At 43.2% G+C, this 26,966-nt stretch overlaps 1 protein-coding gene across 3 annotated transcripts in view; it reads left to right on the plus strand.

The window, feature by feature from the left end:
* HK1 (hexokinase 1) overlaps positions 1–18,479 on the plus strand; it is an 82,940-nt gene extending 64,461 nt beyond the window's left edge. For all 3 annotated transcript variants that reach the window (XM_006273476.4, XM_019484378.2, XM_059729890.1), the window contains 8 exons: positions 151–299; positions 400–519; positions 1,913–2,008; positions 3,570–3,669; positions 6,016–6,199; positions 12,212–12,367; positions 14,879–15,112; positions 16,670–18,479. In XM_006273476.4, the coding sequence (XP_006273538.1) occupies positions 151–299; positions 400–519; positions 1,913–2,008; positions 3,570–3,669; positions 6,016–6,199; positions 12,212–12,367; positions 14,879–15,112; positions 16,670–16,814 (1,184 nt within the window). In that variant the 3' untranslated portion in view covers positions 16,815–18,479. The remainder of the gene's footprint in view (positions 1–150; positions 300–399; positions 520–1,912; positions 2,009–3,569; positions 3,670–6,015; positions 6,200–12,211; positions 12,368–14,878; positions 15,113–16,669) is intronic.
* The last annotated feature ends 8,487 nt before the right edge of the window (positions 18,480–26,966 follow it).

Here is a 26,966-nt window from a genome sequence, read left to right on the forward strand (position 1 = left end):
GCCTTGGAGTAAACATGAGAAACCCTTAAATCTTTCAGATCCCTGTGAGAGACCTTTCTACATGCTTTAACTTGCTGCGAAAATGAAAAAATGGATATCTTGGTTCGTACATTTTTATGTTTCTAAGTTTCTATTAATACACTGTTACAGAGAATGGAGACTTCCTGGCTCTTGATCTTGGAGGAACAAACTTTAGAGTTTTGCTTGTGAAGATACGTAGTGGTAAAAGGAGAACAGTTGAAATGCACAATAAAATATATGCCATCCCTGTAGAAGTCATGCTGGGTACTGGTGAAGAGGTGAGCACTTATATATATTGTTTTCATTATTATTGATTTCTGAAGAAATGCATAATATGTTCGATAAACATGACAACTTATATATATGTTTCTCTCTTAGCTGTTTGATCACATAGTTGCCTGCATCTCGGACTTCCTGGATTACATGGGAATAAAAGGTGCACGCCTTCCCCTTGGATTTACATTTTCCTTCCCTTGCAAACAGACAAGTTTAGATGCTGTAAGTTGTGTAATATCTTGCATCTTCTAAATCTGTTTTTGTACTTTTGTGCCTGATTCTTCACCTTCATTTGGGCTTTGCAGCAGTTACTGACATGAGCAGTTGGATTAAAGATTGCAGAAGGACAGTTTGTGCAAGTAGGACTGAGCCTGAGGCAAAGGTTCAAGAATTAAGTTCCCTAAATGTAGTATTGACTACTAGTAGACTGATGTTTCTCAGATCAGTAACATTTTCTGCCACTTTTGTTTAGAATTTTATGTCTAATACATGTTGTTACATTCTTTGTAGCATCATTCCTTCCCCATAATGCAGTTTGTATTGACTAAGATCATAGCATTTTCAAAAAAATAGTTCCTTAATTAGATGTCAATTAGGTGTTTTTACATTTAAAAACAAAGGGCATTTTACACGTGCTCTGGGAGGTGTGGGGGCTGCTTTAATTAGCGAGCCATGATAATTAAAAATACCCAAGCGTCACATGCATCAGCATTGCCACGCTGAAAAATGGCGGTGGGGTGCTTTGAACTAAAGTTCATCGAACAAGCTTTAGTTCAAAGTGCCCTGTTGGGCAAAGTTCTGGGATGCAGATGCATATGATGCTAGAGTCTGCTGGAGCACAATAAGTTCTGTGCTCCAGCAGACTCGGTTAATCAAGTCTGCTCTGAGCTGCTGGATTTCCAGAGTGGTGAAGCAGGCTACCTGCATGTGATTAGGAGCTCAAAGCTGTAACATGGTGATCTCAACCACCATTTCTGGGCAGAGGCTGAACCACAAATCATATCAGGGAATAGACACCATGACACTTAAACATGACTGGGATGTGGTATACAATGTCCCGTAAAAGACTGTGGTATACTTCTGTGCTAACATGTATCCTCTTTGAATACTGGAGTTCTTTCTTATGTTTATTGTTTCATATCTGGTGTTCACAGCAGTATAGTCAAATAACTGGGTTCTAATCCATAAATATACATGCATGGAAACAGCACAGACAGCTCTATATAAGGTAGCATTACAGCCCTTGGCATTTTGTTTAATAAAACATTGTAATCAATTCACTCTTTTGTGGCATAGGACTTGTGGAGTGGATATAAACAGGTGCATGATAACTCTGTTACCATTTGCCAAATTCCTAGAGGTTCCCTTTTAGTGAACATGATGCTTTTGCTTTTCCCCCCTTTATTAGGCATCTAGTGTCTTTGATTTTTAGTGTTACTTAAAATGAAATGTTTATGCTTTTGTCCTGTAAGTTTAAGTGAAGGTTTCAACATATACTGACATGTATGTGCTTGACCATACGCTATTTTTCAAAACCATCTTTAAAAGACTCTTGGTTTAGTGGAAGGTATGCTTGGAAATTTAATGATGAAGGTTTTCTTTTTTCTTTTTTAAGGGTATCCTCCTCAACTGGACCAAGGGTTTTAAAGCTACAGACTGTGAAGGAGAAGATGTTGTATATTTGCTCAGGGAAGGAATTAAACGGAGAGAGGTGATTTCCCCCCCCCCCCCAATATTTATTTGGATATATCTGTTGACTTGGTTTTGTATTATGGAATTTGTAGGCCTATAGTGTTCTGTCAGTAGTGAGCTTGGCTGCATCTCCTTTACCTAAAGAACCTTGTCTGCTGTGCTTCCTTGGCATTTTCCATTGCACAAATGGTACACATTTTACAAGAGGGCCAGTAATTATGCAAAAGAGGGAGACCAGTCAAAAGAAGCCACTTCCTTCTCTATGTTTAGCTGCTTTATTGAATGGGACATCTGAAGTCATATTGACTGAGTGATTGAAACATGCTCAGTACAGATGGAATCTTCAGATAGTTTATCAGTCAAGCTCTTAAAAGGTATCTTCTGGGCATGTGCAAACTGTCATTTTTCAGAGACTGGGTCAAATTTAGGTGAATTTGCTTCAGGATGAAAATTTTTATCGTCAGTTTCCCTTGCTGCATTTCAGGTCTGTTCCCAAGCATGGAGGCACTAGTGCTTCTCAACTGAATGATGGAATTATTTTATTGTGGGTCAAACACTATGTGTTCCTCTAATCATAGTCTGAGAAATGGCTGAATTTTATTACCCTAAACTTCGGCAAAGTTTGTTTTTTGTATTTAAGGAGCTAAAATCATCTTCTAATGGACAGTGTTGGGTAACCCAAGTACAGATATCGCTACCTTAGCTGCTTATGGTGTGTGTATTCCCTCTGCCTTTGCAATTCCCTCTGAGTGATTCCGTCTATCTTTGTAAGAAACTGGTACTTAAAATGTACCCTACCTTAAATCAGTAATATAGTTGTATTAATTGTCTAATTTTATGGTATGCTAGTAAGTTGACCTACCCACCTGAAGGTTATTTTTTTTAACTTAATATTTAAGTTCAAGTAATTGTCTAAACCATTGGTGTTCAACCTTTCTGCCTGGCAGGCTGGATCCAGCTGGTGTTGGTACTTGGGTGGACATGGTAGGCACCATCTGACTGGTCAGAGGGGGGCAGGGAGCAGGCCAACCCCAATGTAGTTCCTCAGAGGAAAGGAGCTTGACCTGGCCCTGTGGAGAGGGAAGGTGGCATGGCCAGGCCTCAGCTCAGCCCTGTGGAGAGGGAGGAGGGTATGGCCAGGCCACAGTCCCAAGAGGGCCCCACATGGGGGAAGGGAGTGGGGCCCAGCCCTTATCCAAACATGTGGGGTGGGGTGGGGAGAGCATGCTTGGCTTGGCCCTGCAGGTGAAGGGAGCATAGCTTGGCTCCAGCCAGCTGCACAGGGATTGGGGTTTGGGGATTTGGCAGGGAGGAGGGGGGGCCATATGAATGGCTACCACTCTCCCCTACCAAATACCCTGACCTGTGGGGAGCCCAATGGGCCAGATGTGATGGCTCCACAGGCCAAATTTGGCCCACAGGCTGGAGGTTGAGTGCCTCTGGTCTAAACTGTTTATGTGTATTTAAACTCAGTACATTTTAGACAGGTGGCTAATTCTTTTCAGCCTTGTAATCATTGGCATGATATATTGCAAACAAAGCAATATTTATTTTGAAGAATTATTGTTTTTTCTTTAAAGGAATTTGACTTGGATGTTGTTGCAGTGGTCAATGATACAGTTGGCACTATGATGACTTGTGCGTATGAAGATCCAAACTGTGAGATTGGACTTATTGTGGGTATGTATTGGAGTTGTTTTACATTTTGATTTCAGATATGCACCACCTTATAAACAAATGCATATAATGTTGAGTTGATGCAGTTAGGATGTGTAATTTGATGAATTTCATCTAATTTAATATAGTTAACAAACCTTGCTCAGTTTTGTTGAGTTATGTCAAGTCTGGCTAATTTTGTGTGATAAATAGGAATAATAATTTCTTGTGAGAAGTGTCAATTGATTCAGTCAACAACTCTAAAAGTTAGATTTGGATATGTGTTATTAATGGGAAAACATGCTCCCCCCCCCTTTACTGTTTTTCCAATTTCATTTTAATGCAGAAAGCAGAGGTGAAATAGTGCTAGATGAATAGATAGCCCCCCCCTTGGACAGTTCTTATAAGTTAAGAATTAAAATCTGTAAATGTTTTTTTTTTTCTTAGCTTATTCATTAATATGATTTTAGTTCTCAGTTTAATATTAAAAACCTGAGAAATCTAAACAAGTCCAAGCTATATTAGCTCAAAAATTATTCTTTTTCTCAGAATGAATGAAACTGGGTACACACAAAATTATCAGCTCTTTACTGTGTAGCTTATTTAATAACATGTATCCCTGATACACTACTGGGATGGCCTACCACTTAGTTGGCTTATGTGGTCTGCCCAGAATAAACTTGTTAAACAAAGTATACCAGTTCCTAGGAGGTACATATTATGCAGCTTCAGTAAATAAAGTTCAGTGCGCTGTGCCTCTCATGCAAGCAGTACAACAGCTGAAATAGTTCCACAGGAGATGCTAGCAGTGTCGGTAGGAATAGGAAATGCTACCTTAGGGTTGTAAATGGAGGTATGCGAAGTCCAAAAGCACTTTATTTGCATCTGCACCTTGGATATATAGAAGGCCAGATGTCAAAAAGATCTTCCCAGGCAGAGAGGGAAATGGCAGTTGCAATCCTACACAGAATTTTGTTTTAAATTGCAAAACTGAATCTCATTATAATGAAAATTTATGTTAAAATTCCAGATGTTTTACACTCAGAATTTGGCAAAAAAATAAAAAATTAGTTTGGGTTCCACAGTTTGAGTGCAAAGTTGTATCTAAGCTCCAAACCATGATCTAGGTTGGGGTTGGAGGACAAGATTGCCAGGAGAAAGGGTAGCATGTCCTTGGAGTGTTAAAAGTCTATGTCGTATCTCAGGACTTCTACATTCTATGGTCTGCTGCAGAGGTGTCAATGACTTGGCCCATGGAGCTGTTTCACCCAGCCCATGGAACTCCTAGGGGGCCGTGGTGAGCGGGAACAGCACATAATTCAGGGTTGTGGTGAGTGGGAACACTTGCTGCTGAATTCTTAAGTATGAAGCCCTAGTGGAGATGCACGGCAGCAGGGTGGGAACAAGCAACAGCTGCAGGAACTCCTGTGATCCACCACTGTTAACTTCATTGCTGCTGCTGGGTCCATATCCAGCCTATGATGAGCCCTGCGGTCTGGATCTGGGCATGGGGGGCTGGTCCAGTTTGATACCTTCTTGTCTACTCCGTTGAGCCCTACAGAAGTTCCAGCAGATGAGATTAAATGGATGCCCACTATCCATTAACAGTAGGAAACTATCCAGTTGTGCTATTAAATCTGTTTCCGTTGCTTGTCCTGCCCTGAGTTTAGATTGTACTAGATCTAAAATACTATCTTCAGATAGATACAGACTTACAGTTGGCTTCTACATAGCTTCTATGGCAGCTTCCTCAGGAATGCAGGCTGTGATTATTGGCTGGTAGGGGACTAGAATTGCTATGCAAGGGTTTGGGCAAACTGTTAACATAATGTGATTTACTGGTTCCATCTGTGTTCTGTATTCATACACCCCCATTAGTCCCATTAGCCCCTTAGAATGGTTTTTCAGTCCAAGTCATTTTGTACTTCTGTAGTTTTATTTTAAACATTTTAAAGTATGAAAAATGGCCAAGTATCTGATTTCATTGGTGTAAATCCTTGCATATGGCTTGTGTGCTGAACCTTCTTTCTTACTGTAGTGGAACTTCCTTGTTCTCAGGTCATTAATGTACAAATGTAGTAGTTCTCTGAAAACACTGTGGCCTGTTTCTACTGCTCAGAAAAGAGGCAGTCCCTAGTATGTGCTCTACCATGCCTCCTTTTGGCATTATCCTCTGCAGTTCCTTCAGGCACAGCATGGGGAGCATCCCCCCTCCTTGCTTTACTAGCAAGAGTAGAAAATAGCTCCACCTTTTTACAAATGTTGAAAAGATATTGTTACGTTATGAAATGAGTTCATTTCATATTAAATGCAGGTAGAAAGCTCTAAAACTTGTTGTCTGGTATTTTAAAAACAATTTATTCATTTCAGGAACTGGCAGCAATGCATGTTACATGGAGGAAATGAGGAATATAGAGATGGTGGAAGGAGATCAAGGAAGAATGTGTGTGAACATGGAATGGGGTGCGTTTGGAGACAATGGATGCCTGGATGACATCAGGACAATTTATGACAAAGCTGTTGATGATTATTCATTAAATGCTGGAAAACAAAGGTATTTTCTATTGAATTGTAGCAGGAAATATGCACAGGTTTATGGGATATTGCTGGGCTAAGAATAAATGATTTTGTCCAAGTTGCTCTTTTGAGGCAATGTAATTAAACTTTTCTTTATTAAGAGGAGGATGAATTAAAAGGGCCTTAGGGCATGTCTTCTGCACCACAGTGTATGTGTGCCCCAACCCACATGAGCTCTTAGCGAGCCCTGTCTATCTGTTCACATAGGCATGCTTTTAAACCTAGGACCATTGGCAAAACCACTCCAGGATCCTTCTCTCAGGCACTTGCTCTCAAGCGTGCTGGACAATGAGGTCTTGGGACTGGGTACAGAGAGGTGGCCTGGAATGCTTCACAGATTAATTTCTGGTTTTGGAGTATGCCTGTGGGAGTATGAAGGTGGCTGGGGCATGTGCATCAGTGGACCAACCAGTTCATATCTCCAATACAGTGTAGTCATGCCTTCACTCTCCTATTGGACAGTCCATGTTTGTGTTTCCCATGTGGGTGACCTTTTCCTTCCATCCCTGCGTAAAGTGGTTGTGACCTTTCTCTCTAGTGTGATCTCTGCTTTGGTCATCCATATCTTTGTCACCTTCAGGCTGTTGTATTGCAGTGCACTTTGCTTGGGAGTGGCTGCCTTTTAAAGACCACCTGAAAGTTTAATCTGGTGCAAAATGCAGCTCCCAACTTTGGCAATGAGGTTAAAAGCATAGAACATATGCTCAGAACTCTGCACTGGCCCCTTACTTGCTACCAGTTCAAATATATCAAGGTTTTAGTGAGAACTTTTGGAGCCCTGCTAAGGTGCCTTTAATTAGTTGGGATTTATTTTTGTTCTGGGCAATTTGCTAGATGTTATGCTTTCAAAATTGTGTATAGAAACACAGATTCCATGACGATGAGTGTAATAAACAGGTTTGTATAACATAAATAGACAATGTATAAAGATGTTTGGAGTGTGAGACATCAGAGGGACTACTTGAAAACTTCTAAAATGTGAGGGCACAGCTTGGAGCCCCTCCCATATGAAGAAACTTTGCTATGATGGTAGAATAAACTGCCATCATGAGTAATGGAAATTGCAACCAGAAGTATATTATATAAAGAGGAGATATGCCCTCTTCCTGAAGTGCCTTTATAGGGTACAAAAATGCTACCTACAGTTCACAGACTTAAATGGATTCCATGGCCAGCTTCCAATGTGAAAAGTTACTTTGTACTCAGATTGTATTGGGGGCAGCAGAACCTCAATTTAGTGTATTTTTTTTTTTTAATCACTAATGATAGTGCATCACAAAATGTACTTTTTAATTAGTTAAAACATGCTAGTTTTAATTATTTCGGATAGTATAAGAGTAAATATGCATTTAGAAATGTGCATCGTCTCCAAATCGAGTGGCTCATGAGTTTAAAAAAAAAAAAAAAAAAAAGATGCTGCAAATAAAGAGGTATGTGGGTGAACCTCTGTTTTTAAGAAGTCTTAGTTATGAGACCTAAACTTGACATTTTTTCTTTTATAATATTGATGAGAAGGTGAGAATCAACTGCTAGTTTTTGTGCACCAAATACAGGTTTGCAGAAGAATAAAGTGTGAGTGAACAAAATTCAAAGACATTGATAATTGCCTGGTAGCTGAAATGGTTGAAAGAGATCACATTAATAGCTCGGTAATAGTAAAGAGAATTATCAGGAATTGTAATACTCAACTCGGGGTGCCAAATTGACAGCCAGTTTGAGGAGCTGGATAAGGAGAGGTTGGGAAACACAAACTTCAGTAATATCACTACTGCACTGTTTGTACACACATAACATCCTTGCATTTCGGTAGCTCAGATTGAATTGCACACAATTAAGCGAGGATATTCATAGATGCTAGGGTCGGAAGGGACCTCTAGATCATCAAGTCCGACCCCCTGCGTAGGCAGGAAAGAGTGCTGGGTCTAGATGACCCCAGCTAGATGCTTATCTAACCTCCTCTAGAAGACCCCCAGGGTAGGGGAGAGCACCACCTCCCTTGGGAGCCCATTCCAGACCTTGGCCACTCTAACTGTGAAGAAGTTCTTTCTAATGTCTAGTCTAAATCTGCTCTCTGCTAGCTTGTGGCCATTGTTTCTTGTAACCCCCGGGGGCGCCTTGGTGAATAAATACTCACCAATTCCCTTCTGTGCCCCCGTGATGAACTTATAGGCAGCCACAGGGTCACCTCTCAACCTTCTTTTGCGGAGGCTGAAGAGGTCCAGGTGCCCCAGTCTCTCCTCATAGGGCTTGGCCTGCAAGCCCTTAACCATATGAGTGGCACTTCTCTGGACCCTCTCCAGGTTATCCACATCCCTCTTGAAGTGCGGCGCCCAAAACTGCACGCAGTATTCCAACTGCGATCTGACCAGCGCCCGATAGAGGGGAAGTATCACCTCCTTGGATCTGTTCGTCATGCATCTGCTGATGCATGATAAAGTGCCATTAGCTTTTCTGATGGCTTCGTCACGCTGCCAACTCATGTTCATCTTGGAGTCCACTAGGACTCCAAGATCCCTTTCCGCTTCCGTTCCACCCAGCAGGTCATTCCCTAGGCAGTAGGTATGCTGGACATTTTTCCTCCCTAGGTGCAGCACTTTGCATTTCTCCTTGTTGAACTGCATTCTGTTGTTTTCCGCCCATATGTCCAACCTGTCCAGGTGTGCTTGTAGTTGTTGTTCCCTGCCCTCCGGTGTGTCCACTTCTCCCCAAAGTTTTGTGTCATTCGCAAACTTGGACAGAGTACACTTCGCTTCCTCGTCCAAGTCACTGATGAAGACATAGAAGAGTATCGGTCCAAGGACCAAGCCCTGCGGGACCCCGCTGCCCACACCCTTCCAGGTCGATACTGACCCATCCACTACAACTCTCTGGGTGCGACCCTCCAGCCAATTCGCCACCCACCGGACTGTGTAGTCATCCAAGTCACAGCCTCTTAACTTGTTCACCAGTATGGGGTGGGATACCGTATTGAAGGCCTTCCTGAAGTTTAGGTGTTTTGTAACCTGGTCATAAAAAGAGACTAGATTAGTCAGGCATGATCTACCTGCTATGAACCCGTGCTGGCTTCCCCTCAGCATAATTTTTCCTGCTGGGCTCTCGCAAATGTGAGCCTTGATAATTTTTTCGAAGACTTTGTCTAGGATGGAGGTGCGACTGACTGGCCTATAGTTGCCTGGGTCCTCCTTCCTCCGCTTCTTGAAAATGGGGACCACATTGGCCCTTTTCCAGTCCTCCGGGACCTGGCCCGTGCACCACGAGTGTTCAAATATTCCCGCCAGTGGCTGTGTAGAAGCCCAAAGTTGGAAGGGTTCTCAAGTGTCATCTAATGTAGCCTATATTATCACAGACAGATGTCAGTCCAGCCTTTTCTTGAAAATATCCAGCAAAGGAGATTCCGTGACTTCCCTGAGCAGCTTGTTCCGTTATTCTACTGAGATTTCATTTAGATCTGTTTTGCTGCAGCTTAAACCCATTTTTTGTGTTCTACAATCATTCTCCTTTATGGAAGCCTTTCAAATATTTGAAAACTGCTATTATGGTCCCCCTTAATTGCCTTTTTGCCAAATGAAACAACTAGTTTTTTCAACCTTTCTCTGTGTGGCTGCATTCCAAATCCTTTATCACCTTTGTTGCTCACCTCTGGATCCTCTCCAGTTTCTCCACATCCTTCTTTAATTGTGGAGCCCATGACTGCACACAGTACACTGGCTGTGGCTTAACCAGGATTGAGTAATGGTACCATCTTCTGTGTCTTATATACTATGCTCCTGGTAAAGCAACCTGAAATCAGATTTACTTTTTGGGTAGTTGCATCAACTTGTTGACTTTTGTGTGTGCCTGAGAACTGCCAAAACTCAGATCTTTTATTGTCTAGCATCTCCCTTTCCCATTCAGGATAATGACGTAATGTCGTGCGGGGAGGGAGGTGAGCCCAGGGTCCCAAATTAGTAGGGGAACTGGAATTGTGCCCACAACCCTGTAGAGTCTGTGCTCTAGCAGGAGAAGCAGCCCCGCAGCATTGCTTTTGTAGTAGCCTCCAAGTGCATAGACACGATGCTACTTCTGTAGTAGCAACAGCTAGAGCAGGCAGACCATGCAGCAGCAGGGGACGGTTTTGGAGTTACTAGCATAGGTAAGACTCTTGTTCCTCTTATCTCCCACTCCTCTGGAATCCCTGTCCCTTCCAGCTCTCAGTGACCCTTTCCCGCAGGGTGCAAACCTTGCTTGGTATGTCTCTGATTCAGTATTTGTGCATTTGGCTTTTCTTTAGATGTAGCACCTTTGTTGGATTTCATTTTGTTTTCTACTGACCAGTTCTTTTACCTCCTGAAGATCCTTTTGAATTATAATTCTATCCTCCCAAGAGTTTGAAGACTTGATCCAGATGTTCTCTGTTCCTGCATCCAAAGTGTTAATAAAATTGTTAGGCAACATTAGACCCAGAACAGACCCCTTTGGAAACGACCTTGAAACTTGCAGTTCTGATGCTGATCCATTTATAGTTGTTACTCCCTGCTTGTGGTTATTTAGCCAATTATGTATCTACCTAACAATAGATGCAGTTTATTTATAAGAAAGCCAGGAGGGACTGTATCAAAAGCCTTACTAAAGTCCAAGTATATTATGTCCTCCATCCACCAAATCTGTTATCTTATCAAAGTAGGAAATCAAATTGCTTTGTCATGATTTGGTTCTTAAAAATCATGTAGTAATCACCCCTTTCCTTCTCCAGATCGTGTTTACAAATTGACTTTTTACATTTGCTCCAGTAACTTCTCAGGTATTGAAATCAGACTGACCAGTCTACAATTCCCTGTGCCTGCCCTTTCTCCCTTTTTCAAGATGAGCACTGTTAGCCTGTCCCCAGTCTACAGGGACCTTGCGTATCATTCATTCATCATTTTGTAAATGTTATTGCCACTGACTCCAAGATTTCTTCAGCTGGCTCTTTCAGCAGCACGAGCTGAATTTCACCAGACCCTGCCCTAGCTGCATGTATGCCCAATTTAAGAGGATCCGTTGATACCAAAAGCGTCACAGATTTGGCTTTTCCTTTTCAAGGTCTGTCAGAGTTGTTCATTACAAACAATATTAGTAGAGGATATGGGTAGAGGATATGGGTAAAATGGAACAGATTGTGGCCTCCTTAGTCTTCACTTAGAGACATGCCCATGAGAAACTTCAGGTCCTAGCATACAGTGTTGGGCTCAGGATGGATTTTTTTTATGCATTTAGTCTGTTTGTATTTCCTTCACAGCTGGACACATGCAAACGATTGAGTACAACCAAGGCGTTGAAATCAGCTGTTCAGTGATGCATTATAACAGCGTGAGCCTGTTTCCTAACTAGTTCACTCCAAAAACCCACTGAGTAATGGCCGAGAGTTGTCCAGATGCCTGTAAACATAGCTTTTACTATTGCTCGTGCACTTTTCAGGGAGTTATACAATACTTTGTTTCTTGTGTACATCTTTGGAAACAGAGCTTCACTGGCTGATGCTGCATGGTGTCCATATAACTTGCCAGTATTTAAGACAACTCTATTTAATGTTCTAAAACTCCAATTTAAACTTCTGAAAGAGTTAGCAAGCTCAGTTCTACAGAAGCAAGTTTTTCCATGATTTGCATAAATTCCAAAGGCCTGACCTAGAGAGGCTTAGAGAATATAGTCCTTCTGTATCACAGTGCAGCTCTTCTTTCCAGAGACCTTCAGTTACTCTGGACAGCAACTATCCATGGATGGATACATAGTATGGTGAAGGAGGAATAGATACTTGTAGATCAATATTCATATTACAAAGTACATCAGACTTGATAGGTGACTATTAAATATTCTGGTGATTTTTCTTTTTCTTTTAATGCTTAGCTCAAGAAGGGGACTTAGAATAAACATAATAGCATGGGTCTGATAAACTAGGTTCCGTGTGTGTGGTGTATATGTATATAAAATTACCCATCCTTCTGAATTGTAACATTCTCTCTAATTCCAGGTATGAGAAAATGATTAGTGGAATGTACCTTGGAGAGATTGTTCGCAATATTTTGATTGATTTCACTAAAAGGGGATTCTTGTTTAGAGGTCAAATTTCAGAGACACTGAAGACCAGAAGTATCTTTGAAACCAAGTTCCTTTCACAGATTGAGAGGTAAGAGTGATAAAGGATATAGCCTTGCTTTAGTTGAAATAGTCCATGTCTCATTAATAGTGATGGTGTCGGGGAAGAAACATTTTAAAACCATGGTCAGCAGTGGCTTTTTTTTTTTCATGGTGGGCCAGCATGACCTTGGGTCCAAAGAGGGTTGGTACTAGCATCTGCCTGCTGCCACTTTTCCCTACTGCCTGGTTGCCTTATGATGTGGGTGAAGCCTCTAGCACCATGGGCTAGATTCAGTGGCTTCATGGGCTGTCGGTTGTTGATCCGTTTTAGAACACTGTTTCTTATCCTGTTTGCTTCTCATTGGACAGTGTCTATATTGTGATTGTTGCATAAAGAATTATGAATATTGGCAACTTTTGTTTTTTCTAGAATTAAACTTCAGTGTATCATACCATTTGTGCCTTATTTGCATACATCTGAGCAAATGTTCAGCAGTTATTTCTTACTGAATTACATGTTAATTTGTAAGCTGTAAAGCATCACTCCTTCAAGTGTTTATGTATCTGCTTAAACTTAAGCAAGCCAGTATACTCCTTGAATTCCGTGGCGCATAACCTATGAGTAAAGTTAGATATATGTGATTGTTTGCAGGATTGGGGCTTAACTGACAAGCTCTAAGGTTTTTCTTTTTATTAGACGTGCACCAATATATCAGTCTGATATCAGATTGGTACTGATATAAAGAAAACTGTCTGTATTGGATATTGGCCTGATGGGGCCGGTAATTTGGCCGATAAAGGCTTGTGCTGTGCACAGCTGCAGCGCAGCACTCAGGCAGCTGCTAAGTCTGGTGTGGTGGAGAGTTGCCTCCAGCTGCTAAGTCTGGTGAGGGGAGAGGGAAGGGGTATGGGGGAGACAGATCAGTGCCCCCCATAGTGAGGGAGGGGGCAGGGGCAGGTGATGCCTAGGTGGGGTAGGGTCAAAGCCATGGCTCGTGGTGGGGGGAGGTGGCTCCCACTGCTGCTTGACCCTAAGAGGGCACGGGGGGCATGTGTTCCTCGGTTCTGCTTGGGGCAGGGTAGGCTTCAGACAGGGCTGTGCAGGGCTCTCCTTGGCAGGGGCTGAGTTTGGACCGCCCCCGCCCCCCCCCCGGTGACAGATCCGGAAGTATGGGAAGTGGACTGATCAGCCATAGGAGGACCCCAGGTGCCCCCCCTAGACCCCGGAGGCACCAGTTGCCGAGCTGGGGGGCAGGAGATCTCTCGCATGCTTCGCGGAGGACCCGGAAGTGGACCAGAAGTATTTCTGGTTCACTTCTGGGTCTGCTGCCAAACATGCGGGAGAACCCCCTTGCGCTCCTGTGGGATGTTCTATCCACCCCACCATCTCAGCGTTCACAAGCCTGGTAGTGGAACTCTCCAAGAAGCTGGTGGAATTAAACCACCAAGATCTCTTGGTGGTTTAATTCCACCAGTTTCTTGGAGAGTTCGTGGAGCAGTTGGTGCTTTATGGAAAAACACTGAAATTTTATAACATTTTTATGAAAAACTAGTTTCTTGGGAAAACCTTTTAATAGCAAATTATAAGGAAAGAGAACTGAAAAAAATTCAGATTGTTGAATTTACAGCCAGCGTAAGCTTCTGCAGTATTGTTTTAGCATGTGTTGATTATTTCATTGCTCATTCTATCTCTGAAGCAGTCAATATAGGGGTCAAGTTTCTTCCCCACCCCACCTAGTTGACTCACATCTGTAGTCTCCCATTGCATCTGATCCTCACTGCCTTGCATTTGCATTTTTACAGAACTGAATTTTGCGTATTGGCTTCTGGTCCATCTAGGACAGTGGTCACTAACCAGTGGATCTTGATCCACCGATAGATCTCGGAGTCTCTTGGAGTTGATTCGAGGGTGGGGGGCTGAGTGCACGTGTGCGTGCATGTGTGTGCCCCAGCCCGGCAGGTCAGTCCTTGGGGGAGGGAAGGGGCAGGGGCTAGATTGAGGCCTCCATGGTGAGACAGTGCCGCAGAGGCAGGAGCAGGGGTAAATTGAGTCAGGTCCCAGCCAGGTGGGACTTACCTGCTGGGGAGGCACACCCCCAAATAATTTTTTCTCCCTGTGCCTTGATCTGCCCCCCCTTTCCCCCTCTTTCCCACAGACTTACCTGCTGGGCTGGGGGGATCTAGGAGAACACAAACACCAGCAGATTCTCCCTATGCCTGAAAAAGGGTGTTTGTGCCCAAAAGATTGTAATGAACAATTTTTTCAACTATTTAATTGGTCTAATAAAAGATATCACATTTACCCAAAGAACCTTGTCTGCTGTGTTTGACATTTTTCCTGTAGTTAGTCATACTAGACTGCAGCAAGAAATGAGCTCACAAGTGGGAGTCACACACCTGAATGCTCACTTGTTTATCTCATTGAACACTTGCAAGAACACTGTGGTTGTGAGACTGATAAATACCATTCTGAAAACTACAAATTAATATAAAAAATACAATGTTCTTTAAAGTCTTTTTCAGGGATCTGGTCAAAAACCTTGTTCTTCTTCCTTTGCAGTGACAGGTTAGCTTTGCTTCAGGTACGAGCAATCCTTCAGCAGCTTGGCCTGAACAGTACCTGTGATGACAGTATAATTGTAAAGACAGTGTGTGGGGCAGTATCACGAAGAGCAGCTCAGTTGTGTGGAGCAGGAATGGCTGCTGTTGTAGATAAAATAAGGGAGAACAGAGGATTAGAACATCTGGAAATAACTGTCGGTGTAGATGGGACTCTGTATAAACTACATCCGCAGTAAGTATTTGGTTTTTTCCATAATTGTTTGCATTAAGCTGTATGTTGCTGTAGGTTTGGTTTTCTCTGAAGCATCAGATACCAGTCTCTTTCAGTTAATTGCAAGTGGAAACCACTCGAAAAACAAAGACACAAGGAAAATTGAGAAAATGTAATAGGAACAATGAAGTACAAATAGCTAGCAGCAGTATTGCAAACCAAAGCAATGTTTGTCTGAGAACAGACGTATAAGAGGGAAATGAGGCCATAACTTGGGCACCAAAGTAACACTTTCCTGGCTCCTGAAAGGAAATGACAGAACTTTGCATCCAAGTTTTGATAATGTTTCTTTGGAGGAAGTTTGCGTGTAAGAGTGAGCAGGAATGTAACTTAAGGGGAGGCAACCAGGATGCCACTCCCTAGCACTGACCCTGGGAGTGGGGTGGGGGTGGGGTAGGGAGAGGTGGAAACATAGCAGCTGCCATACTGCTGGTCTGGCTGCCACTACTGCCTCATATGCTGCCGCAGATTGCTGAACTATTCGCTGTTGCTATTAATTCAATGTTGTATTGCATAATGTCTAAATTCTGCTCCGGGCCTGGAGCCCTGTTGTGCATGTTTTCTGTACACACATGTTATGAAAAGAAAGTCCTTGCTGGAGTCTTTAAGTAGTTATTTGATACTGGAGACATGCTGGGTGCCTGAAAGATTACAAGCATGGGTCCTGTGTAGGACACAGGCTGAAAACAGAGCCCTGTAAATCTACTCTGTGTATTAGGAAAAGCATTTGGAGATGATGGAGGTGATGGATTGAGAAGCTTAGTGTAGAATAAGTCACTTCAGATTTCTAGAAGCTGAATTGTGTTAGAAAATGTTGTGAGTTTTGAGAGGCTGTTAGTGACCAGAAAGTTCAGTATATTTAGACTGTCTAAAACAGACATAACAGTAAAAGCCAGTGCATTCCCAACCCATTGTTGTACACATGCTTAAGTTGGACAATAAGTAAGTTAGGCTCTAGAACTGGACTGTTTTTAGTCTCCTAGAATCCCCTTCCCATAATCCTGTTCTGTCATCAAAGAGAAGAGCAGCAGGGGCAGGAGCAAGCAGCCCAGGTAGCAAAGACGACTCTTCAGCAGTTGCAGGGATCAAGGAAGCTGTGCCATAGGCCTCCCAGAGTCTTTGAGAAGAAGAATCAGGCACCCTCAGGGCTCAATCTTGTGTTAGTGGCAGTAGGAAGGAAAGAAAGAACAAGAACCAATGTCCTCCCTCTACCTCAGAAGTAGCAGGTTGCAGCAGCTATCCTCCTTTTCTGCCCCTAAAGGGAGGAGCAGATGGGAAGCCAAGGGGGTGGGAGCAAGTTAGTTACCACTTTGGCTGCTTTGCTTGTAATGAGTATCACCGTTACTACATCTGCAAACCACCTGCATCCCCCAGCATCATTCTTTGTCTCTATGTGGGTTTAGCCAGTGTTCTGAATCTTGTTGGCCCCAAATAGCGCTCAGGGCAGAGTCCTGTACAGATGCTGGGCCTACAGATGGTGCTGGGTTACGCTTACAGCCCCATTTCTTTCCTTCGCAGCTTTTCAAAGGTAATGCACCAAACAGTAAAGGATCTGGCTCCAAAGTGCGATGTGACGTTCCTGCTTTCGGAAGACGGCAGTGGGAAAGGGGCAGCTCTCATTACTGCTGTGGGATGCCGACTTCGTGATGCTGAACAAAACTAAGCTCCACAACACTGGTCCCAATTCTGCCTTCTGAGCACTTTCTTATAAAGCAGTGACTCTGTAGTCTGAACTGGTTAAAGAAAAAAAACAACCCCTCCCCCCCCCCACCAGATTCTACTGCTTTATTGAAAAATACAAGTAAATGACATGCATAGGATACAAAATAGTGTGTGTGCTGGTGATAATATCTCTCATCCCTGGCCTCCCAATCTGCATGTTTCTTTTTCATCTTGTTGGCAAATTCCCCCATCTATAGGTCACTAAAAATTGGTTTATAATTTATGCAGCTGTCAAAAATTATTGTTTAAAATTACAGCCAAATGGTATACATTGAGAGCTGCTGTTACTCCATATGAAATGTATTCTCTTAGAGCAGATACCACCTCCATGTTAAATGCGTGCAAATGTGCTGAACATGAAACCAAGGTGTTTATGCTTATAGAAGTGGAAGTAACAATTCCCGCCTGCATTTCTGCCACCTGTTGTTCCATTTTAAATGACCATGGAAATCTTACAGTGTATCAGCACTGTGTGTTCACGTAACTCTATAGTAGGACTGACTTATTTGCCTCCTTGATTTGTTTGTCAGGTAAAAGTAAACAGCTTTGTCCCACAAATCTGGTCTCACTGGTATTTCCCATTGCTTCTGTGAATAGTGTTGTGTTACCAAGTATAAAATATGTTTTTGTTTTAAATAAGAAAATTTTTACAAATAAAACCAAGTGATTGATTGGGGTAATCCAAATCTCTGGATGTGGGAAATCTGTAGATTTGTGGTCCTTATTCAGACTTTGTTGTATTCTTCAGTCCGGTGTTTCTTATAAAAATACTTTCTATTCTCTCTTGTTAATACAGCTGGTTTGTTGTTCCTGCTAGTTTGTTGAATTGGCAGCTGAACAGGCTGAACCAAATATCCATCAAAAGTGTAAACTTCTGTTTCTCACTTTACAGTAATTAGCTTTAAAAAGTTTGCCTAATTAAATGCAATTAAAGAGCTACTCAGAACGTGAATACTCAGCAGATGATCCTAGGAAGATACCAGGGCGTGGCTTTTGTTTTGTCTTTGAGGACCCATGTGCGTAAACCAAACAAACTAAAAACCAAAAGCTGACCCAGCTATTCCAAGGACTTAAGGAACACCACCAATTTTGTGTGATTGTGGTCCTCTTCTGTGTCAAATTGATTATTCCATCATTATAATTGCATAGCAGGTATATTATTTAAACTGAGAAGCAGTTAAAACAGTCTGTGTGTAATAACTTTTGCAAGCCCCCCATTTTTTGATTTGCAGAAATTAAGAGAACCGTCTGTTTTTAATTCTTCATTTTCTAGTAAAAATGGGGGTCTCTGTTTGCTCTGTCCTTTCTTTTTCTTGCAGGAAACAGATTTGCAGGTTTCTTCTCCTCCATCTCCACCTTGCCCCCAAGATTTGGATTGCCCTAGCTGTTGATAACATTTTAGTATGCATTATGGTGCACTGTGATTGAATGTTGTAAGGTAACATGTGAGTTACAAACAGTAATTGCAGCTTTAAGTGTGTGTCTACCTGAAAATTGCATGCCTATCTGGTTTTGCAAAGGTAGGAAGTCTTTTTAATTTGCACACTAGTAGCAAAGATACTAGTGGTATTTGTGAAAATATTAAACCTTTTTTGATGTGTGTTAATTGGTGTCTAGTGATTCTTTCTGGAGGAGGTTCTGTTGGATGGTGGCTCAGCACTTTGGAAAACTCTGCTGTTTTGTTTAAGCTAACGCCTTATCTCAATGGTATCAGTTTGTGTTTTTTCCCAGGCTTATAATGCTTTACTCAGAAGGAGTCTGCCAGCGTGACAAAGGCTTGGCCTACTGTACCAAAGCAAACCTGGGTGGATGGATGTACACTTGGTCAGACATGCAGCCATGGTATGATAGTTGCATCAGCAAATCTGTGTATGCACCTACTGAACCTGCAGCTTCCTTGTCTGGCATACTAGCTGGCATTTGCACGTCTACCTATGTGGGGTAATTACACATCCCTCCACTGGCATGCATATGTGATGCCTTCATGTGCATGTTGAATGCCCTTTTTCATGCACTAATGTGCTCTTGCAGGTCTACCATTTGTGTCACTGATTGAAACTGATTTATAATCTCTGCATAATTTTTTAGCCTGCCAAAGCTCAGATGAACATCTTAGACCTCAAATGGTGGCCAAAATAAAGTGAAAAGTTTTCTGTTCTGAGCAGAGGTTTTTTTTTTTTTGGGGGGGTGGGCATTGATTTTGTTGGGACTTTGGGTGTAAGTTACATTTTCTGTCATTTCAGTTTCACAGATCTTATTTTCCACAGAAGCAGTATATTATGTTAGAGATGGCTGGAGGGAGAACATTTGAATCTGGATTTTGAGCACTTCAAAATCTGGGGTTGTTTTAGCCCAAAACTATAGTTCTGCTTGATACAGAGAGAATTATAGGATAGCAAAATAAAATCAGGATTAAAATTTAGGTTGGTAAACCCTTATGTTTGCGGGGTGCTCCTGTATATATGGCTTTAGGTTGGATCCGTCTTTTATAACTTATACTAAATATGGAGAAACAGTAAATACAGAGATGACTTTGTGTCTTTAACAGTGAGAGTTTCTATTATGGATGATAGTTGATATATGAGATTTCAAAAAGAACTGGATTTTTTTAACAGAGGTTTAGCTGTATTAGGATTTTTCTCTCTAAACTGCTTTGTTAAAGGTGAAGTACAAAGTTTGAATGTATCTGGAGAAATGTTTTAAATTTTGTGTTGAACCATCAGTAATTGAGATGTCATGGAGGACATTATTTTAAAGCTTAATGGCTTGCTGAATAAAATTCCAACCCTGTTAATTTTTAAGATGTTTAAAATTTTTAATAATGATAATATAAACATTATATTTTCTGGGGAAAATGTTGTTTATATATTCATGCCATGCTGGCACCTGCTTATGCTGCTCCAGTTGAGGATCCTTGAGTATTTTTCTTACAAGGGTCTCGACAGCATATTAATGAGTTTCAAAATGGGCAATTTTTGTTTTTTCTAAGTTAGCAGAAGCTGAAAATAAAGCTCTTCCTAATTTCTGAAAGTATTTTGTGTTCTTTGTTTCTTTATTTTGCTGGGTTGATGAAATTCTGCAGACATTTTTCCCTTAATGAGCGCAAGAGATGCATTAAAGCATTGGTGTTTAGAATGAAGATGGCTTTTAATGGGATGTACATTTGACTGCAATTTAGTATTTAATAATTTGTAGATTAGAACGTTATTAATTCATCACGGACTACAATCTTCCTGTTACTTTGTTAATTATGGTAAAGTATTACTGTATCTGATAAGACATGTGAATGGTTTCCTTTTTCAACTACTACATCAGTTAAATGGTATATCTCCCCAGAAGCCAATTTAAGAGTCTTTTGTAAACTTTAGCCCTGACTTAAAACTGAAGAAATCATTCAGTGATATTTGGATCTGAACCGGGAACAGGCTAACAAAAAATACCAGTGATCTGATCCAGCAAAAGGTGCCTATGAGTATCAAGGCCATATCAGTTATGGGAGGCTGATGATGCCAAAAAAGGCTATCCCATCCCATTCTTACTGATCCCCGGAAGACCAATTGACTTTCTATCCCACCCAATAAAGAGACTGTTCAAGTTCCTTACAGTAATATAGTGAAGTTGGTTAGTGAGAAGAGAACTCAAGTTAGCCACATAGAGCGCATCCAGACAATCATCCACGTGCAGTTTGTGGTGTTGTAGACCTGTCTGCAGTGCTGCAAACTACACACACCGGACACGCAGGCATTTACCATATTGCCCACCAATGGATTTTGTCCAGCCTGTGGCAGGTCCCTCAGTCCTGCCCAGCCCAGGCACAGGGCATCGTGGGCCATGGTATGTGTGACTGGTCTTGCCATTCCCAGGTGTCCAGTGGGTTTGGGGCAGTCTGATGGTAGAACCCACTTCCTGGCAGCCCCTGCAGTGGTGGCTCCTTCCAGCTGCCACCATGCCAGCCCCAGCCCTGCTGCCCAGGCACCCTGACTTGTCTGCCCTGCACCCATTACTGGGGAGGGACCTACATGGGCAGAGCATGTGGCTAGGCAGATAGGTTGGGGCCATGAGCGGGTGGGGAGCAGCATCCAGGAGCGGTATGGATGGGTGGGGCTAGGAACATAAAGCAGAGAAGTCCAGGGCTGGAGCCTGAGGCAGAGCCATGATCCTCTGCCCTCATGTCCCTGCAACAGGCACTGGTTCCATGGGCAGGGGCATGTGGGAAGCAGATTGAAGCTCTGCCCCAAGCCCTGTACTGTCACTGACTTGGATCTCCGTCCAGGAACTGTGCAGACAGGGCATGCAGCCAGATGGACAGGATGGGGTTGCATGTAGGCAAAGAGCTGCATCTGGGAGTGGGATGTGTGGGTGGGGCCAGGATCATACGCCAGAATCTTAAGATGGTGACAGCATAGTGCCGGGGCCCAGGGCACAGGTGTGATCTGCTTCCTACACTCCTCTGCCTGCAGAACCAGTGCACATCGCAGTGATATGCAGGCAGTAGATGGTGGCTCTGCCCCAGACCCTGGCCCTACACTGTCACCTCCCCGTGATCCTGGTTCTGCTGCCTGCGACCCTAGCCCGGCCACCTGGCCCAGTGTAGAACAGATCCACTTACAGGGAGTTTTGGTGAGCTGTTGAGAATGGCGGGGTGCTGACTTAGCATGGTGGGAAGTGGGGTGAGTACTCCACATCTGGAGCACTGTGTCCAGTTTAGGGCTTCTCCCTATAGAAAGGATATGGACAAGTTGGAAAGAGTCTACTGGAGAGCAATGAAAATGTTTCGGGGGCTGGGACACATGACTTATGACAAGAGGCTGAGGGAACTGGGCTTATTTAGTCTGAAGAAGAGAGGACTGAAGGCAGGGTTTGATAGCAGCCTTTAACTATCTGAAGGCTGGTTCCAAGGAGGTTGGAGCTAGACTGTTTTCAATGGTGACAGATGACAGAACAGGGAACAATGGTCTTAAAGTTGCAGCAAGGGAGGCTCAAGCTGGCTGTTAGGAAAAACTTTCTCACTAGGAGGGTGGCGAAGCATTGAAACAGGTTACCTAGAGAGGTGGTGGACTCTCCATCCTTAGAGGCTGGGATGATTTAGCTGGGGATGGTCCTGCTTTGAGCAGGAGGTTGGACTAGATGACCTGATGTTCCTCCCAACACTAAATTTCTATGATTCTGTGGTGTGGGCATGGTGCTGACCTGGCCTGTGACAGCTCACCAAATCTCCCTAAGTTGCCCTCCAGCCCAAATAATTGCCTATCCATGATCTAGGGAAACCCATAGTAATGTGCAATGGAGCCTTGAGATTGCTAGTAGTAGCATTTTGACAAATGCCTATGGCAGAACGTGTCTCCTAAATTGCTTCTAATTCAGTGGTCCCTGATTGATTGGTTGATCAGGGAACCTCTGTTGGTTGATCCTGGGCTGGGGCTGGGTGCGCATGCGTTCCCTGCCCCATGCCGCCCCCACCCCCCCCCCCTCCAAGCCCAGCAGGTCAGTCTGTGGGGGAGGGAAGGGACGGGGGCTAGATCAAGGCACCTGTGGTGAAGGACAGACTGAGTGTGAGACACAGGAGCAGGGGAAGGTGAGTGGGGCCCCAGCCCAGCCAGGTGGTGGGAGGATTGTAGCCTGGGGGGCTCATCCAAGGTGGGGGGCGCTCTTGCCTCTGGGTGCACCCCAGCGAAGGCTGTGGTGGCACATGCCCCTCCATCTCTGCAGGGTGGAGGCAGTGCAGGTGCCTGCATCAGCAGTGAGGGAGTGAGTGGGGTTGGAGCAGGTGCAGGCCCTGCAGAGCTGGGGCAGGGTGTGGGACACACCCTACATGTGGAGCAGAGTGGGCTGGGGCTGTGCTGGGCTCTTCTTGGTGTGGGTATTGGGTTGTGCTGTGCTTGGGCTGGGTGGTGGCACTGGAAGCAGGGCTATGGGGTGGGGAGGGTTCAGCCACCCAAAAATTTGCATGGCCCCCTAAACCACCCTTCCAGTGCCCCTTGCCACCATGGGATGATGGGCTGGGAGGCTGTGCTGTGCTCTTACCAATGGTGTGGGGGTTGGGCTATGTTGTGCTTAGGGCGGGCAGCAGCAGCACCGGGAGATGGGCTACCCTGTCCCCCAGGCCCCTTCCCCCTCCCTCTGCCCCTACCTGCTGGGGGATGCACCCCCAAGTAATTTTTTCTCCCTCCACTTTGATCTGCCCCCACCTTCCCTCCGCACAAACTTATCTGCTGGGCAGGGGTGGGGGGGTGGGGCGTTCGGTAGATCTTGGGTTGCTTTTAAATTCCAAAAGTGATCTGCTTGAAAAGGTTGGAGACTGTTCTAATTCATGTATCAGAAAGCATCATGATGGCTGCCTTTAAACCCTAGTTCAGTTTCTCTCACAACTTTTCCCTTTAGTTTTTTATCTCTTGTTCTTTATTTAGAAACATTCTAATAGGGAATTTATTTCTTGAATTCTCATTCTAGAATAATGGTAAGTTCTTTCCCAGCTGTCTCCCAAAGTGAGCTTGTAGTATCTAGATCAGCGATTCTCAGATGAGGTGCCAGGAGATTCTTTTAAAGGTGGCGCAGGTTTCTGCACAATATTGGCACTGTGAGGTGTGCAGACACCTACACATGATTCAGAAGGTTAATTTAGAGATTTCAAATAGCGCTCCATTGCACAAAAACATTCTGACCCTATTCTCAGTTCTTTGCAACAGAAAAATTGCTCTATTCTTTTTCTGTAGTCAAAAAATGAGTGAAAGCTAAGAGCTGGCATTTTCTGAGGCGTGCATTGAGTCTAAAAAGGTTGAGAACCACTGATCAAGATTAAAATTCTGAAAATTACTATACTGTTTTAAAACTGTTCTTTACTGCATCCTGTGCTACAGTTTTCTGAGAGCTAGTGCCACAGTTAATAGAATTGCCTTTCACATGTGAACAAGACATTGTCTCTGGAGAATCAAGCTGTCCAAGCATGGGATCATCAGCTGACTAGCATCAGAACATGGAAATGCTTTTAGGAACATTTTGAAATCATTATCACTGTGAAAGTTATGGAAAGAAGACACATGGTCCTAACCTTTGATCTGTTTGTTAGGTAGGTGCAACCGCATGGACCTAATTGAGTCCCACAGTCTATAACTTAAGCTACAGTCTAAGTCCAATTTTCTTCAGTGTGGTAGGCAGCGTTCCCTCTAAGCTGTGCAGCGTGCATGGCCACACAGGCACGCCTGGCAGTGTGGCATGAGCGCACCTGTGTGGCCGTACACGCCACACAGCATGGAGGGAATGCTGGTGGTAAGAGCACAGGATTATTAAGCAGACATTGAAGTTGTACTATCCATTCCCAGAATTGTGGTCATATTCCTGAACAGTCTTTCAGTTCTATCTACAAACATGATTTCATTGCTCTTTATTTACCATGGGCTTTGGACTACATTGTCTAGCACTTCATTTTCTTTCTGAAGAACAAAGATTTTGAGTGCAAGTTAGTCTTATTACCTACATGAAACATGGACAAAGAAGATTTCATTGATTTAAAAAAAAAAATCATAGTAGCTAGGGTCGGGAGGGACATAAACAGATCATCAAGTCAGACCCCCTGCCTTGGGCAGGAATGGGTGCTGGGGTCATATGACCCCAGTCAGGTGTCTATCCAGCCTCCTCTTAAAGACCCCCAAGGTAGGAGTGAGCACCACTTCCCTTGGAAGCTGGTTTCAGGTCCTAGCTGCCCTAACTGTAAAGGTATGCCTCCTGATGTCTAGCCTGAACCTGCTCTCTATCAACTTATGGCCATTATTCCTAGTTACCCCATGTGGTGCCCGGGGAAATAGGGCATCTCCTATTCCCTGCTGATTTCCCCCTGGTGAATTTATAGACGGCCACCAGATCCCCCTCCAGCCTTCTTTTGTAGAGGCTGAATAGGTTCAAGCCCTCTAATCTCTCCTTACATGGCCTGCCTTGCTGCCCCCTGACCATGCAAGTGGCCCTCCTCTGGACCCTGTCAATGCTAGCCACATCTCTCTTGAAGTGCGGCGCCCAAAACTGAACGCAGTACTGCAACCGTGGCCTGAACAATGCCGCATAGAGGGGGAGGATTACCTCCCTGGACCTGCTTGTGATGCATCTGTGGATGCATGACAAGGTGTGGTTAGCTTTACTGATGGCTTCCTCGCATTGGCAGTTCATGTTCAACCTGAGGTCATCAATGACTCCAAGATCCCTTTCTGCCTCTGTGCGGACGAGAAGGGAGTTCCCCAGCCTATAGGTATGCTGCTGGTTCCTTCTTCCTAGATACAGTACCCTGCACTTGTCCGCGTTGAATTCCTTCCTATTCTTATCTGCCCATCTCTCAATCAAATAAATGTACTTTTTCTCTTTCTTATGCTTTATTTTAAGACGTTAACATACATTTACAAAGATTCATTGCACAGTATATACACGAATAAAAATACATTATTGTGCACTTGTTTTTTGTGTGTGTAAGTAAACCTAGATAATATATACGTGTGTTACAATTATTCTCAAACTAATCTTTCAATCATTTGTTCAAATGGCAACTTCACTTGGATATTTTGCCAATTAATTAAAAGTGATCAAACAACTGCAAATCTGAACAGTATTCCAGACTGACTTTTATAAATATGCCATGAAACTACAGTTTAAAAGCATTTTGTGATAAAATAAGTACAGCAGTGAAGTTTTCCTATTTCAGTAGCCTACTTTTTGTGGGTATGGTTTTCTTAGCTTTCCACCTTACAGGTAGTCCTCAAACTTACGACACAATTGGTTCCTGAAAACTGTCTTGAGTTGTAACGTTGTAACTCAGAATTGGTTTTCCCATAGGAAATAATGTTATAAACGGAGCACTGGTTCCTGAACCAAAGTCCGATACCCTATTTTCACCAAAAATAACCCAGAATTTTGTACTCGGTCAATTATAGATGAGTAATGTAGCTATGTTAATGTATTTATATTGTAAATAGCAAACATATTGATTTGGAAGGACTTCTTTGAGGTGACATTGCTGGACTTTTTGAAGGGTTCTTGGCTGGAGTCTTCTCAGGAGTCTTGGCTGCAGGTTTTCCTGGATTCTTGTTAAGTTATCTCAATTTATAATTAATACTTGGGGTCCGCTTGCACAATCTGATTTGTATGTGTAGCCCCCTGATCTGTGTGAAGAGAGTTGACCTCTGTATAGAAGTGAGGGTCTAGCCCAGGGGTGGGCAATTATTTTGGCTGGAGGGCTGATAAATGAGTTTTGGTGAGCTGTTGAGGCCACCAGGGTAGCCCCACCCCATGACAGGTGCCCCACCGCCTGGTTACCATCTTGAGACTGGAAGTCCCACCCCTAATCTTTGACCTTTGCCACCAGAACTCCCTCCCGTTGCCCCCAGTACTTCTTTTGGGAGTGGGGGAGGGTTGCCGTCTTAGAACTGGAAAAAAAAAAATCTACTATAACACAATTTAATTTTACTTCAAAAATAATTTTGTCCTGATTTACATGTGTTAGAAATGATTGCATAATAGCTCAAAAAATAAGTCTTACTCTTGTATATTGGGTGGGGTGTGTGGGAGGTTGGGTGGCCATGGGTTTTATTAGGGGTTTAGAGGTAGGTGTGTGTGTGGGTGTGGAGTTTGTGGAGGGGTGTGGCTGTGTGTGTGAGGGAGAGTGTGAGTAGGGGTATGTGGGAAGGGTGGAATTGTGGGTGGCTGATTGTGGAGCCCCTGGTGGGATTGAGACCCTTTTATGTGTTGGCTTCTTTGTGTAGTAAAGTTTTTTGAACATATAAAGGAAGGAGATTTTGATCAGAAATTTTTTTTTTATTAAATTTGCCTCTGTTAACCCAATTGGGCTGGTTTTTTTTTTTTCCATTCTAAATGCTGAATTTTTCTGTTATGATGATCAATATTAGAATAAGCTGAATTTTAACTTGTTGATATTTAAAACTTCTATAGATATCTCAATCTTATAGTTATTGTATGATAAGGCAACCAGTTACTATAGTAATACTGTTTTCAGTGGTGATGACATCTGGTACAATGAAGTACAAAAGATGAATTAAAATAACCTATTCTAGGCTTCTGAAGTCTATTACTTTTAAACTATAATTTAAATAATAAG

The sequence above is a fragment of the Alligator mississippiensis genome, chromosome 6 (assembly GCF_030867095.1).
Source record: "Alligator mississippiensis isolate rAllMis1 chromosome 6, rAllMis1, whole genome shotgun sequence".
Classification (NCBI taxonomy): Eukaryota; Metazoa; Chordata; order Crocodylia; family Alligatoridae; genus Alligator; species Alligator mississippiensis.